Here is a 16,575-nt window from a genome sequence, read left to right as displayed (position 1 = left end):
TCAGTCTCTCAAAGTCCACAATCAATCACCCTTCCTCTTTTAATGTCTGATGTTCACAGCGGCAGCTATTGCGTTAATGCCTGCTCATGCCATGACTCCACCTACTATGTAAATGCCAGTGTGTGTGTGTGAGTGAGAGGGGCTCGGCGGCGGTGAGAGCGCTCAGTGAATGGGGGGGAGTTGGCTACACGCACCGCTCAGCTTGGCGCTTAGGAGGAGTGTACCGTTACCGTACTGTATTCTACCGGACTGGTTCTGTCCATTTGGGTGGGAAGAGCAGCAGATCGGTGTGCAAATGCAAAGGCAATGATGTTGTCGGCGTTGGATTGCGCACCGCGACTCTTTGAATAATACAACCTGGTGATATAATAAGGCACTCGACTGGAATTGAGTCATGGGAGGCCAGATGACACGAAATGCCTTGTACGGTAAGGAAACCCCCCCTCAAGTATTCGTAGTTTATATCATCGCCTCTGCTGTGACCTACGGCAGTTCAATTTGCGGTTATGTCATGATCAATGGCAAATGGCTTGTCGCGTAAAACAACGCGGTTGCGTGTGGGTATCAGGTACCCAAAGGCGTGATGTCACAGAGATGTCACACCAGGCAATTAGGCTCAGGCGACATAGCCTCTGACCTCTTACGTTAATGATCAGGATCTTGTCCAATATTTCACATCGATCAATGTGTCCACAGAAGTACAACCATAGAAGGGTAGCAATGTTTTGGGTGTTGTTGGGTTGCCATATCATAGGCCTATATTTTGTAGGCTATATACTATCCTACTCATTCAACCCTAAAGGCGTTATCATCGCTTATCATCCGTTTTCGGTTGTGGTACCAGAGGGGGAAAAAAGAAAAGAAAAAGAAAGTTGCGGGGTTTCCCTGTTTTATTTCGGATTCGTTATTATTGTAAGATGGTGTGGTTCCCCCTGCCTTGTCCTTTTTTTATAGTCATGATGTGTGCAGCTGTGCTGTAACCTTGCCAACCAAATCAATAAATCAATGTGTGGTTATAGGCTATTGCAGGTCACCCTGCCTCAGTCCTGGAATGATTGTAAAAGGCACAATGTAAACAAACAAAAAAAGTTGATAAGTTTATGTATAAAAACGGTATACACTGTAAATTAATAAGCTCTACAATGCATTTGGACCTATAGTGCACGGGTAAGTCATGTAATGTGAGTGTGATTCATGCAGACACTGAAGAGAACAACATATGTTTAACATTTAATGTTTAAGTTATAACACATGTATAACATCGATATATTACTGAATGTCCTATCCAGGCCAGGGGAGGCTGGTGGAGGCAGAAATCACTCAGAGGACTGGCTCATTGTAACGCGTGGAACAGAATGAGGAATGGTATCAAACACACATGTTTGGTACCATTCACCATTCCTTTTCATGCATTACAATAGAGCCAGTCCTCTGATTTCTACCTCCACCAGCCTCCCCTGATCCAGGTAAAACACCACACCAGACATCTTGGCGAGAGCAGCTTAGTTCCTACTGACATCAAGTTAAGTCCCAGCCAGGCAGCCAGCCTCCCATGTTAGACTCCACCTGATTCGTTTGTTCTAATTAAAGCCCCCTAGATTAAACCAATTAGGTGAAGTGGGACAGACTGTGACAGGGACAGGACGACAGGAAGGCTGGCTTTCTCACTGGGAAGCAAGGTCAAAGACTTCAGCGACAGTGGAGATCTCACGTATTAACTGCCTGTCTCTGGTATTAGGCTACACACTGCATTCACTTGTGGGTCTGTGAGAGACTGGGTAACACTTTACAGTCTAATACCAATCAACCGATACGCTATTGTAGATGGTTTTCAAGTGCCTAGAATTTTTTAATTTTTTTAATGCTACACTGCTAAGTTTGTAACGGCACACACACTTATAGATAGCCTATAGTTCATGAAGGGCCTATTCATTAAAGCGTTCTTTTTAATGTGTCAATCGATACTGCTCTGCATTCAGAACACTGAACACAGCAGAAATGAGCCGAATACAGCAGAAGTCAGCAGAACGAACACACAGCAGAACGAACACACATCCAAGCAGGGTTGGGACTCGATTGCGTAATTGAGTCTCTTGTCGAATGTGTGGGAGCACTTGTTGATGTTCTCTATCGATCGACTCAAAGTGGGCCAGCCAGCGGAGCAGCTCATACCGCAGCTCTGTTCTGTTCTGTTCTGTTCTGTTCTATGGGAGAGAAGAAGAGGAGAACGGCCCTCATTCCTCTATTGGGAATGAATAGGGGCTCAGTCTGCACACACAGGGTTGATTAAGGAGAAGAGAGGCCATATCAGTGTTTCACATCTCTGTCAAAGTCCCAGTAAAATGAAATATTATTGCATTTTTCATGTGGTCATCATGGGACATCCGTGCAGATTATTGTTCATAACGAATGGGGAAAAAAACACAATACGAGTTTTGGATGCGTTTTATGTAATACTTTTTACAGCCCCGCTGCATGGGGTTGTGCTCTAAGAAGAAGGCATACTGTTTGTTTCATTGTTGTTGTGTAGCCATTGATGCAAATGCTTTTATATATTAGCTGCTGAATGAGTGGATGCATTCATAGCAATTCATGTTATTTGTTTGTGTCTTATGATATATTGAAACAATAAGCGGGACACAGGGAGAGAGACAATAGAGATGTGATTCTATTATCCAAAAAACCTCTCCTGCTATATTTAAACATGAACAGTATGCTACCAAATTACAATAAAAGGTCATTGAATTAAAATCTATTAAGAGAGAGGGAGACAGAGAGACAGAGCAATAAAGAGAGACAGACAGAGAGAGAGAGAGAAAGAAAAAGAAAGAGAGGGGGAGATGGGGGGCACAGCCCAGAGAGTATGTTCCCCTGTGTGTTTTGCCATGCCCTGTTGCCATGGTGTGTGACAGTAACGTATGTCTGTCGGGTCAGGTGGCCTTGGTGTGTAGCGACCGTGCCAGTGTCTCCCTGTAAACTTAGACTTGGTTAACTTGAGTCAACACACACACACACACACACACGCACACACTCAAACACACACACACAGCGTGACAATACACACCCCATCATATTCTTGTCAGGTCACCTTCAAGGGAAGTGCACACACACATACATACACACACACACACACACAATGACATTGAGTCAATATAAAAAGCATCCTACGGTACTTGAAATCAATACACTGCCTATCGCTATAGTCCAAAGCCAATCGTTATTGTCAAAGCATTCTCAGACGCTGCCTTTGAAAAAGCAACAAAGAATACTTTGGATTATATTGTCCTACAGCCCTTGATCCTAAATGATGCTCAATTATTGATTAGGATTGCGTAATGCTATTCTCTGAGAGAATGAGGTAACAAGGGTGAGCTTAGGTGACCGCACGGGAACGCGTCACAACCAGGGTCTTTATTAAGTTTGGCAGCTCTCCTTGCACCCTCTGCTCATTGTAGCCATGACAGCCATGTCTTAATTATTCATCTGACACAGTCGCCTGGTTAAGCCGATGAGAAGACATTAGATACGACCTCATTTGCTAAAACAGGTGATTTACCAAACGTGGGAAATGTAGTTTTATTTTATTTTATCCTAGCACTCTATGGAATTCCCCTCAAGATAGGCGTATGTATATAGAGTATGTTGTCAGTCTACATTTATCTCGAAAACTCCCACAATGCATTTGCCCCTGACACAAGCCGTTTATCAAGTGAAAATCAATGGTGTTGTCAGTGTGTTGCCTAGCGCATGACGGCCCATGGTTACAACAAACATGTGTGCGCTCGCTGCTACCATGGAACCCGTTTCTAAGAGCAAACAGGGCCAGACGACCCTAGCTACAGCAACTACAGTAGTAATCTTCTCTATCTCTAAGCCAGTCCGATCGTATTGGGTTTTACACACTTGATCTTTATCACTGTAGCATCTGTCCTTCACACATAAACACTAGCTAGTAGCTTCAGCCTCTTACATGACTGTGGGAGAGTGGGAAAGTGAAATAGCTTGCCTAATAGAGATTGGAAAACATATTTTGATGCATTGAAAGCCATTATGCTACTCCAGTTGGCCTAGATTGGGTGATGAATGTATTACCCATTGATTCATTTCAAAGTCGGTGCTACATCAAGCCGACATAGCGTTCGCTCATGACTCATTTTGAGTAAATACATCATTCAGACAACCTAGGAAAACATTGTTAAGAACAACAATGTTGTTTGTCCACCACGCTGCGGGGTTGTTTACTTTGCGGTTATGGAAAAGTCAATGCCAACAGGTACTTGGAGTGAAATCGTACAAAGAAACTGGAACTTCAACCGAGAAGCGAATGGAAAAGAAATGCAAAAACATAACAAATGAATCAAATTAAAAAAGTGACCTTGATGTCCCCCAATGTCCTGTATGTGGATGAAGAGGATCTACAATGTCCCCAGAACCCATCTTGCTGCTGCCTTCTCGATCCCACACTAGAGCCCCAACAGAGATGAGAGGTGACAGTCAGCCTATCACAAGGCTAAATCATCCCAGAGGCCGTGTGTGTGTGTGTGTGTGTGTGTGTGCTGCGGGGGGTGCGTGTGCATGAGTGTGAGAGTAAGAGTGAGATGAGTGTGCTTGTGTATGTGTGCGTGTGAGTGTGTGTACTTGTGGTGTTTGTGCGTGCATGCGTGTGTGTGTGTGTGTGTGTGTGTGTACTCGGTGTGCATTTTTGTCCCCGGACCTCTGGCTCGGTACCACTAGGATGTGTACTGAGCTTGTCTTTGTAAAGCAACCAGCTCAGGCAGAGGGAGGTCGGTGGGCAGAGGTAACATAGGAGAGACTCTTGTTGCCCTGCTGTGGGTCTTAGTTGCTGATAGAGGATTGGCATTCTCCATTGTCAGCACAAACTTAATAACCTGTGTGTCCAACGTTGCCACGGTGATACTGTTTGGCATACAGCGTTATTGTGTGATTGATGCACAGTATAACATGAGGACAGTGTGAGTCACTCAATTGGTTCGTATGTGGAAATTGTATACTATACGTAGGCATCTGACTACAGATAAATGACTGCTGAGCAGTTGAAAGTTCCCACTAGGCAACAAGGAAGTTGCTTCTCCAAAAGCCCTGAACAAATATTTGAATATTTCCCTCAACTGACAGAACATTATTTGCATTAGCCGTCATAATGCTGCGCTAACGCACCTGCAGGGAGTATAAAAAAAACTATCTTAGTCCCCAAACCGTTGGTTTACAGTTGTTTCAAAGATGTTCATTGGAGGATGACACCCAGAAGTCCTAGTCACACAGAAGCCGTTGTTGTACTCCAAGGGGGGATTTGAGTTGTCATGACTCTCCTGTCATTATGGGAATAAAGTCCACCACACTTCAGGCTATAGCAGGAGAAAGAAGTATGCACACTGTTTACCCCGTAACAAGACACTTCCCCTTAGGAGGGAAATGGTCCTGCAAGGGGTTTGGTTTGAATAAACACACAAGCAGGCATGCACACACACACACACACACACACACACAGACAGACACACACACACATTAATGAAGATGGAGCAAGGTTTTGGAGGCAGCTGCCAGACCGGTTGGTTAACTAGATCCATTTTAAGGCTTTTGACGTCCGATGGGGTCACATTGTGTGTGAGTGTGTGTGAGACGACACCAACTTTGGTCAGGTGCTGGAATTCCTCCAAGCTCCAGATAAATGCATTCCTTCAACTAAACGGTACTCTTGAGTATGGAGCATATCAAAGAAGTATAATCAAAACCGATGCCTATTACAGTCATTTTGGTTGTTGGTGCACCTCGCCCTCTCGTTTGAGTCCTTTGGGCTCGAACATGATGTATATTCATCATTAGCATCAACAACACAGGGCTTGAATAGGAGAGTGGTTCCATATGCATTCTGCAGAACATTAGCAAAAACACTTACACTAATTGGGTTTCTCCACCCACCATTGGGATTTTCACCCTGGTTCGTAACCGAAGGCAGAGGAGGACAAATTAGCCTTGCCAAGTCCCCTGTACGTCATTGAGGTGGAATTAAAAACCTGTTACTGACAAATGATCGGACTGTGAGTAGAATCTTTTGATCGGCCAATGTGCTTGTGCTTCCATTGGCCCTTCCACGCTTCGTTAGGGATGTCGTCTGAGGACAAAGTGCCGGGCACTGGGGCGGGCGTCGTGGGTAGAAATGAATCCGTGTTGAAGAAGGTAGAAAGAGGATCCTCGGATCTCGTTCTCTGTTTTTTGCTTATTCTAGTTTTCGATGTTCGGATTAAGGAGGAATAAGGTGATTTCAGTTCTGAAAAGGGCAGCAAACAGCAATCCTCACCTGGGAGGTTTCCAGGTTTGGCAGGCGGTAAAAAATGTACTGTAGGTTTGCGAAGGAAAAGAAACAGAACATATGGAGATGGATAGGGTCACACTCCTCTCCCTGTCAGAGGAGGGTGATGGAGATAGAAAGTGTTTTATTTTGCCATCAATAGTCAAACAACAACCCCCCCCATGGAAAGCCTCCATGAAATCTTGAAAACGCCAAAAAAATCATAATTTTGTCTCCTGGCAAACAAACTGCATCTGTTCTACCTATCCACGGATGCCAGGACGAAACCCTGGTACGCACATTTACAATCCAGCCCCTTTTGACGCAGGGGCGCAGGGTTGCTAAGGAACGTGAATTCACACTTAACCTCAGTTTTCCCAACCCAACAGCTGCGTCTCTCTCTTTCTTTCTCTCTTTCTCTCACTCTCACTCTCTCCTCTTCTCCTCACTTTCTTTGCACTCTCACTCTCTTTGATCTCACTCACTCTCTTTGCTCTCTCTCTCCTCCCCCCTCTCTCACCCTCTAACCTAAACCCCTCTCTCCCTCCCTCCCTCCCTCTCTCTCTCTGTCTCTCTCTCTCTTTCTTTAACACTACTGTAAGCTAATGCATTCAGTTCAATCTGTTGTGACCATGTGCGCCTCATTGAATGAATGCCCTCCCTCGGCCCCTGCTAAGACAAAGGCCATAGATGTTGTTGCCTCATGGGACTGGATATCTGCTGTCGTTTTGGGCTGAAACTAGAAAGCCCATTACTAGATAAACACTGGGAGACTGGTGTGTGTGTGTGTGTGTGGGTGTGTGTGTGTGTGTGTGTGTGTGTGTGTGTGTGTGTGTGTGTGTGTGAGTGAGTGAGTGTGAGTGTGAGTGTGAGTGTGAGCCTGTGTGTGTGTGTGTGTGTGTGTGTGTGTATATTTATTGACACAGCAGACGGTGTTGTTGTCCAGAAGGCAGTATGTCAGTAGCTTCATCAGAGCTCCTGCAGGATTTGATTGGCTGCTGTTGAGGCCTTTGTTTGGTTGGAAATCAATTAACACTAATTATAGTCCCAGTGTGTGTCTACGCATCACAGCTTTCGGCTAAAATAGGCCAAGATTTTCCTAAGAACCCGAGCAAACAAATATTGTCAGAAAACAGTAGATCTTCCATACACATGAAAGGCGTATCGAAAAACATTTTCTATTGTGGAGCCATGGAAACGAGGGAGCTTGTATCAGCTGTTTCTTAGCGAGCATGGCTGCTCTGGTGTTGTTGTGAGCGTCTGGGGACAGATCCTCCTCTCCTCCATCACCTGCTCCCCGCGTCATCTCTGAAACACGTTCATTCTCTCTCTCCATCTCATTATCAGCCAGAAACCGCATTCACACTTGTCCCTTTTCTAAACCCGAAGCTTTCCGTCACAAATCACAAGACATGTGCATCACCAATCATAAGAGTGAGTCATGTGAGTGTACTGTATATCTCTTCCAGGAAATTATTTTATATGATTATATGATTTTTAGTTGCGTCTGGCTTTCCATAAAGTATATTCAATTCAATTTACAAAGTCCATGGAGGGCATTTATTCAATTACAGTTTAAGTCCACTGAGACATGGTCTATACAATTAATATGAATCGAAAATTAATCAAATTTGTGTTCACCCTGAGTGAAAATAAAAATACAGGTCAATCATGCCCCATGCCCAGTGCCGTCAGATGGGCAATGGGTCCAGGGATGGCATGGCATGGCACATAACCGTGTCATTATTGAGAGATGGCCCCAAATCATATTATACATCACATCATTGACTCAATTCTCCACCCCTCAGTGCCTTGGGTCATGTGGTGATATAGGAACAAAGCAATGAGTAGAATTACATTTCCCGAATCAGACATGGGGAAAACGTTACACAACTGCACTGCCTGCCGTGGCGTACTGTCTACAATTGATTTCCACTGTTGGAAGAATATTGAGTTTAGTGAGCTCAGCAGACTTAATTTAAGAGAGAAGCATGTAATGTGATCAGAGGAGATTTTGTTATATAGTGATTACGAATGAGGCAGCTCTATATCACAACATGTTATGTGTGTTAGACTGCTATATACGGAGTTCTGAATAAAGAAAAATGCACAACACTGTTTGGTGAGGTGCAGGGCAGGCTGGTGGGTGAAAAATACATTCTAACTCTCTCTCTCTCTCTCTCTCTCTCTCTCTCTCTCTCTCTCTCTCTCTCTCTCTCTCTCTCTCTCTCTCTCTCTCTCTCTCTCTCTCTCTCTCTCTCTCTCTCTCTCTCTCTCTCTCTCTCTCTCTCTCTCTCTCCCCATCAGACTCTTTGGGGGGCCCATTCCCCTCGACAGCCCACCGATGCCACCACAAGCCCAAGCGCTGCCTGCCCATCCAACATTGTGGTGGTGGTGGTGGTGGTGGTGGGGGGGGTTTGGCCATCAGCCCCCTCCTCTTCCACCCCAACGCCAAGGGCTCCCAGATCGCCATGGACCTGGCCCAGAAGGCCGTCAAGAGGCAGGCCAGCTTCTGCAACGCCATCACCTTTAGCAACAGGCCCATAGCCCTGTACGAGCAGGTCCGCATCAAGGTAGGTTGGGGGAATATTGGAGGACACACGCACGCACGCACACACACACACACACACACACACACACACACACACACACACACACACACACACACACTCACACACACACTTAAAGCACACACACACACACACATCCACACACTCGCCTTAATGAGATTGTACAGGCAAATCCCTCTATCTGTCTGCTGCTGTTTCCCCATCTCTTCCTCTGTCTCCCCAAATAGGCTTAGCAGGTTTCTGCTGTCACTATCACCCCAACATGTCAACACAGGGAAAGCGCTGGGTAAACACTGCTTATGGGAACAGACACTGACTCTTAGTGAATGTGGTCTTACTGGTTATCGGCAAGACAGGGACGCCAGAATTGTGTTGCGCACACGTCTGACAATGCATACAGAAGATTTAAAGGTTTAAAGAAAGAGCTCCGGCTTCGGCGCTATCACGAACTTGCCCTCAGATGTCTTCAGAAAACCTTTAATCCTCTAAGAACCTTAACCTTCGTCCTCCGATAACTAAAAAGGTCACGTACAGTCCTAGCGGTTGCGTGTCGGTTGTCCTTTCAAACCTAAAACACACCCAAAAAAAAAGGGGGAAATCTCTTGTTGATTGAGCGGCATTTTGTGACTCTCTCTCTCTCTCTCTCTCTCTACCGCCCCTTACAGATCACTAAGAAGCAGTGCTGCTGGAGCGGCGCTCTCCGGCTCGGGTTCACCGCCAAGGACCCGTCCCGTATCAACCCCGACAGCCTGCCCAAGTACGCCTGCCCCGACCTGGTCTCCCAGAGCGGCTTCTGGGCCAAGGCCCTCCCGGAGGAGTTCGCCAACGAGGGCAACGTCATCGCCTTCTGGGTGGACAAGAAGGGCCGGGTGTTCTACCGCATCAACGAGTCCAGCCCCATGCTGTTCTTCAGCGGGGTGCGCACCACGGAGCCCCTCTGGGCGCTCATCGACGTCTACGGGCTCACCCGCGGCGTGCAGCTGCTAGGTAAGATGGCCGCCGATAAGGCGCGACTGAACTGTTTACTACATCACGTTTACATTTCGGGGATACCGTATCGCAATCGCAACGATATCAGGATTCATTGTCAGACGTAGCTTTTGGACTCCGTGAAATATCCCCGTAGCGTATGCAGCGTCACAAAGTGTCCCCTCCTATTTGTCATGTACAAACACTTTGTTGTTGTTGTTGTCTCAAAAGTCATAGGCCCCTTTTTTACAATGAATATGGCTTTTTCATGGTCCATGAAGTGACCGACCTCAACCCAGTGTACAGTAAAGCACCTGAGACATGACAAAAAGCTCTGTAAAAATGCTATCTATATCTGACCAATATTTGGCCCTATACGTTTACACACTGGACCGTGAGGCGAGGTCTGTGAAACAGCTTGACAGTTGTGCATTATCGAGGCATGCTACGAAGCTTAGCATACATACCTTGAAGGCATAGCATACGATAGCAAGGCCTGGGCTTTGATGTGCCCTGGTCGGAAGTATGTGAATGTTTCTGTTCTCTAGGGATTCAATGCTGTCATCCCCCCCCCCTCCCCTCTGGTAAAAATAGAAGGGTCACATGGTTCCATAGATAGCACAGTTGATCCTAATTGTGAGCAGGAGTGATTGACAGCGGTATCTCTCTCCCGGTTAGCTGGGGGGTAGGATGTTTTGTGTTCAGTGTGTGAGGGAATCGCATTATCTAAAATCCAAACATAGACTCATACACACACACACACACACACACACACACACGCACACACACCTACACACCTACACACACACACACACAGGCAAACAACCTGTATTCCTCCACAGTCTGTTCCGAGAGGCGGTGATGTCAGACAACCGCACACGATTCAAAAGTGCACGTTGTCGCCTTGTATTACTGTACCAAGCCCAGGAAAGCAATAATGGCATACCCATCCAAAAACAAGATAACATTGTCAAAAAATAGGGTCCCTGTTGGCCAAATGCACATTTGTTTTCTTACAAGGCATGGACAGATTGAACTCTGGGAGTTCCCCCGACCTCGTCATAAACAGCAAGAACGGCATCACCCGGAAAAAAAAACGCTACAAGATAAGAGAAACATGTTGAAGAAAAAGCGGATCCCTTAGGCCAGATGCACATTTGTTTCATACATGGCCTCGGACAGATTGAACTCTGGGAAGTTCCCTGACCTCGTTGTCAACCGCATGCAGCTCTGAGCACAGTTTCCATCGCTCTCTTCAGTCCCAGTTAAGTCACTCCACTGGCTTTCACAGTCAGGCCACATTCAGTACATCCTGAAGTGCAAGGCGCACTAATACCTCCGGGGGTCCTTCAGACTGACATCTGCCCTCATAAACTAGGCCTTGCTCAGTAGAGTGGAACGTTGGAGCAGGTTCAGCTAGAAGTCCATATTATGTACAATAGATATTCCTCTTTGTCATAGAGAACAGGCGACGACACTGTCAGCTCTGTGTGTAATCCATTTCTATCTGCAACACCCCTGAACCTTTCACCCTTTCTCGTTAAGCCCCTGGTCTCACCCATCCTAGTCCTATGATTCATCTGGGGCTCTATTTTCTCTCACAGTGTTTATCTGGCATGGGAAAAAGCTTTCTCTCTTTCCTGCCTCGGCCTGTCTGTTTTCCATAAACAGCTTTGGAATGGACAACAGCCAACACTTGTAACAGTACAGTAAGCAGTTCAAACCAAAACCAGAACCAGCATCCTCTTACGTCTCAATCAGCGTCAGGGCAGAAATCCAGCTGTCATTTCCGTTTTCCATTATATTATGCTGTTATTGAGGAACGGTAATCTCTTCTCCGAGGACTTCAATTGAAAATGCGTGATGGCTGCATTAATACACAGCACAGTACACGGCTTGGTTACGTTTCACAAGTGAACGGTTTGCCGCTGTAAGCAGTAATGGGAATTAGCATGAGGTTGATGTTAGCTCTCATCCCAACACAGACTCCCATTCACCTGGGATTCGCCTTCACCTCCTATTCAGATCAGCCCTGCTATCTGTCTGACCGAATCACCTTGTTCTTCTTCTTTCTTCTTTCTTCTTCTTTCTCCTGCCGGCAAGTAGCATTCTGTTACACATTGTATTTATTTAACTTTAATGGCTTCCGTGCGTACGCGTCAGGACAAGTTTGTCTTGCTAAGACCACAGTAACTGTACTGTAAGTTAGCCCCTAGGCACTGATCTGAGGTTCGTTTTTTTTTTATGTTGGCTTGGTCTCATCATGGTTGGATGTGGTGTTTGTAGGAGGGTAGGCCGATCCCAGATCGGTTTGATGAATTACCTCCCGTCAGTCATGTTTGAGTTCCCACCGTCTTCTGTTACCAGCCATGTAATGTCTTGTTTTCTAACTACTGCCAACTCCCGAAGATGCCCTTTTCATGGGATTTATTTGTTCATTAAAAGCACGTATCAAGCTGCCCCAGGTGACAGACACGCAAAACAGACACTTTATATTTAATACCATATATGAGTCAAAAACCCAAAGGCTTATTCCCATTGTGGTTCCCTCTTGATAAAATGTGCCTAAGATCCTAAAGACCACTGAAAAGTCACTCAAAAATGCTCCAGAAAGACATTAGCTATTAGACACCAAAGACTAACCCCATCTGCGGAGCTCCAACAGAATCTCACGTGTATTGTGCCGTTGTATGGCGTGTATTAGCTGTTCGCATGTCAGAGGGACGGTTTTGAGACGTCTGACTGGGTAACACATGCAAGGGCCATTGTTGAGAGGTATGGTATGATTGGCTCCTTGCAGGGGAACACTGTTGAACACTGTTCGGAGAGTTCTAGGTGGCGCAGAGATTTACTGTTTCCTCACCTCCAGCAGTGTGATGAGTGTAGTTTAAGATCCCCCTGCACTCGCTAATGAAACTGAGACAGCCAGAGTTATGGGGTAGATAAATCGAATCTACTTTTGTGATGGCAGCCCCATTCCACGCACGCACACACACACACACAACACAGACACAGACACAGACACAGACACAGACACAGACACACACAACACACAACACACAACACACAACACAGACACACACACAACACACGCACGCACACACACACATCCCTGGTGACCACGAGAATAGAGATTAGCTTGCCTGGCTGGCTGTATGTAGCACTTCTCTTCTTAACTGCCTTCTCCTTTCGGGCTGGATTAGGCGATATACTGTATGTAGCTAGACATAAACATATCCCATATCTTTATGGGCCTGATACTAAGGAAAGGCGATACAATGACACACTCTGCTGAGCCTCCTAGAATTGCTTCTAGAGCCGAGTTGATTTACGGGGGCCAGGCCTTGAACTGGGCAAATGCAATATTGCCTGGGTTTGACCAACTTCATCTGGGGGGAAATGAAAATGTCACCCCTGTGGGGTTCAAATCCAACAGGGCACAAAGGTTGTTTCATATATCCATGCCCTGGGTGGCTCCTCACACTTACTGTACGGTCACACACACAGACACACACACACACACAGAGGTCCATATGAGAGAGGTTGAGTAGCTCCAGATGTTAGACTGGGGGGTGGGGGCCGGGGGGGGGGGGGGGGGGGTTGGGGCTCAACGTGACGCCTGTGAAGACGAGGGAGATGTGAGAAGGCCGTCTGACAGTAGGGCCTGAGGGCCGTTGCTTTAGTCCCCGTGTCCCGGGGGGGAGGTTCTGGCCCTAGTTTTAGACACCCTATTTTAAACAAAGAGGGCGTGGGTAAGCCACACTCTGCTGTTTGTTCAGACCGTCAAAGAGCCGGTCACCAACAAATATGTAAACAATGAAGCCTGATTACTATGATATTGACTTTAGCGTTCCAGGAATTTACTGTAATAGTTGGGAGCGGCATAACTTTCGAAACATGTTTTTGAGACATGTTTCCTAGGACAGTAAAAGCATAAGCAGTGGAATGATAGGTTTGTACATAGTTTGGTTATGGAAGAAAGTCAAGTGTGACAGTTTCACCAATCTTATTTAGGCCTAGCTTTAAAAAATGAGGGGCGCATTTCTTTATCTTATAATAAACAATATTTCAGACTGTGACTGAATGAATAGCTGACTGTGAAAGAATGAATAGCTAATTCAGCCCAGTTCAGTTCCACTATAATCATGACCTATAACTGCAAACATCACTATCAACACAAATGCACGCATGAATTACAAAAAAGTAATTCAAAGTGACAAAGCTGTCATGGACTTTGCATACAAAGGAATATCCCCTGTGATAAATTGCATTACACATGAATAACACACCTTCTTTTAACTGACAAGATAAGCAGCCTTTGCGACACAAGGAGGAAACAGCATTTAGTTGTCAATCACAGTGACTGACAGGTCAGCCTCACCGCTCAAATGAAAGACAATCAACAAGTAATAGCCGTTTCAAAACAGGAACATTCTGTTATTTCCTCAAATGGCTCTGAGACCAAACCTGTATGATTAAGATATTCTTAGCTGAACTTTTAACCTGACCTGCATTTGATACAGCAATTTGCGGCTTCCTTTTTTCCCCATTTTGGCTAAATGCATTGTTTATTTTTCACTAAAGAAATCACCAGTGATTGCAGGAATGTGCTCTTTTGTTCGGATGATAAAAAAAGAAAAGAGAGAAAGAAAAGCCCGGTGTATTTCATGCGAGGCTGTGAAAGATTGATGGATGAAGGTGTCAGAGATGTGACGCTTTCTGTTTGTGTGAGACTCACAAAAGTGTCTGAAAAACTCACCTATCTCTGACAGGGTGTCAGAAGACCGGTATGGTCGCCCATTAGAACACGTCAGGTTAGAACACAAGGCAGGGACGAAATGTTCCAGGTCTCCGTATGTGACAGCTGCTGGTGAAAGGCGGTAACAAGCCGGCAGCCGATTTAATGCTCAGACTTTTATTTAGAAAAATGGAAATACATTGGAAAAACATTTCAGCTGTTGAAAATCAATGACACACTCGCTAATCAACAAACACAGCTTGTTTTGCGAGCCTGCTAACAATGTAAAGTAGTGTTATAGTTAACTAGGTAGCAGTGGGGATTACTCACTGAATGAATGAATGAATGAATGAATGAATGAATGGTCTTTATTGTCATTGCTATAGTACAGGTACCAAACAACGAAATTTGGGAGGGGGGGCTCCCCTGGTGCTAGGAAAGAAAAAAAAACTAAAAAAACAAGAAGGGAAAGGAGCTGGTTTACATAAATAAAGGCTATGTACACTATCCACTATACTATACTGTACAGATAAAACACTGTGCTGTACTCTATGCTATGCTATACCTATTCTAACATTTCCTATTTCTCTGCAACCTGATGTACCCTAGGGTTGTCATATTGCACATAGTGTTATTGCACATTCATTTAAAGTGTCGCAGTTTGCAGGCTTGAAATGTACACATTTGTGCCTCAGCACTACACCTGATTTTTCAATCCAGCAGCTGCCATCAATCCGTCCAGACTGTCCAGGGCCCAGAACCTAGGTCTTTGCTGTGTTCAGGGCCTGGATGGCCCTGGGGTAGAAGCTGAGCTTCAGTCTGTTTGTCCTTGCGAACATGGTCCTGTACCGCCTGTTCGAGGGCAGCCGAGCAAAGTGTTCGTACCCAGGGTGGGATGGGTCTCTGGAGATCTTGGAGGCCTTCCTGAGGCAGCGTGTGTTGTACAGCTCTTCCAGAGAGGGGAGGGGGGCGCCGGTGATCTTCTGGGCCGTTCTCACGACTCTGTAGCGCATTCCTCTCTGCGGCTGTGCAGCTGGAGAACCAGTCGCAGATGCAGTAGGTGAGGATGCTCTCCACTGCGCAGCGGTAGAAGGCCACCAGTATCTCCTGTCTGGTGTGGTCTTTCCTGAGGACTCTCAGGAAGAAGAGCCGCTGTTGTGCCTTCTTGATGATGGCTGCTGTGTTGTTCTTCCAGGACAGGTCATCCTGTATGTGCACCCCCAGGAATGCACATACAATCCATTGCATTGCAATATTTTGGCTTGACTAGCGAGTGTGTGTTGTGATTTTCAACAACGTTGAAATGTATTGGATTATGTATACTGTGTTTTCAGGGGTTCCCTTTGGGTTTTGTTTGGAGAAAACCTGATATGTTATGATTACCTCATGTTATGGATGTCGAAATACAACACAGGGTCTGAAGTATTAAGGATAAGTATGACGTTACATCTGTCAATGTAGATAGGCAGACCACAGATATATACACATCACATCACTTCACATAACACTGACATACTGTATAGTAAAGAGGCTCTTGCAGTCTAGGTGCATAAGCCTCTTTTTCAGAGATGCAAATGTTCTGAGCTCACACAGATTTAGTCATTTAGTGTGATTGGCCCTCGATACGAACCAGCTGTAGAGTGTTATATGTATATATTATTGATGTAGGTATTAATGACATGACAAACCTGGATAAACCCAGTCTCTGGCTGGGTTGGGTTCTGGATTCTGGCTAGCACGTAGATGCTAAATGTCATACTGCTGAAGAGTAGTGGCATACAGAACAGTTGTTGATTTACTTAAGAGGGAGAGGTAGATGAATGGAGGAGAGAGAGAGAGAGAGAGAGAGAGAGAGAGAGAGAGAGAGAGAGAGAGAGAGAGAGAGAGAGAAAGGCATTAACACTGGAGTACAATTCATCAAGGCAAGGCAGTTCACTGTTTGCTTTTCTCTCCCCATGCAAACTCTAAATGTTTTTCCCCCCAGAGGT

The 16,575-nt window shown here is 45.6% G+C and overlaps 1 protein-coding gene across 1 annotated transcript in view; it reads left to right on the top strand.

Annotated features, from left to right (window-relative positions):
• Positions 1-394: 394 nt before the first annotated feature.
• neurl1aa (neuralized E3 ubiquitin protein ligase 1Aa) overlaps positions 395-16,575 on the top strand; it is a gene marked incomplete at both ends in the record, with an annotated part of 39,103 nt that continues 22,922 nt past the window's right edge. The window contains 3 exons of the mRNA XM_080524787.1: positions 395-428; positions 8,618-8,883; positions 9,546-9,867. Coding sequence (XP_080380913.1) covers positions 395-428; positions 8,618-8,883; positions 9,546-9,867 — 622 coding nt within the window. The remainder of the gene's footprint in view (positions 429-8,617; positions 8,884-9,545; positions 9,868-16,575) is intronic.

This window comes from Nansenia antarctica (genome assembly GCF_963989245.1).
Source record: "Nansenia antarctica genome assembly, chromosome: 2".
Classification (NCBI taxonomy): domain Eukaryota; kingdom Metazoa; phylum Chordata; class Actinopteri; order Argentiniformes; family Microstomatidae; genus Nansenia; species Nansenia antarctica.
This window is presented reverse-complemented; position numbering and strand designations above follow the sequence as displayed.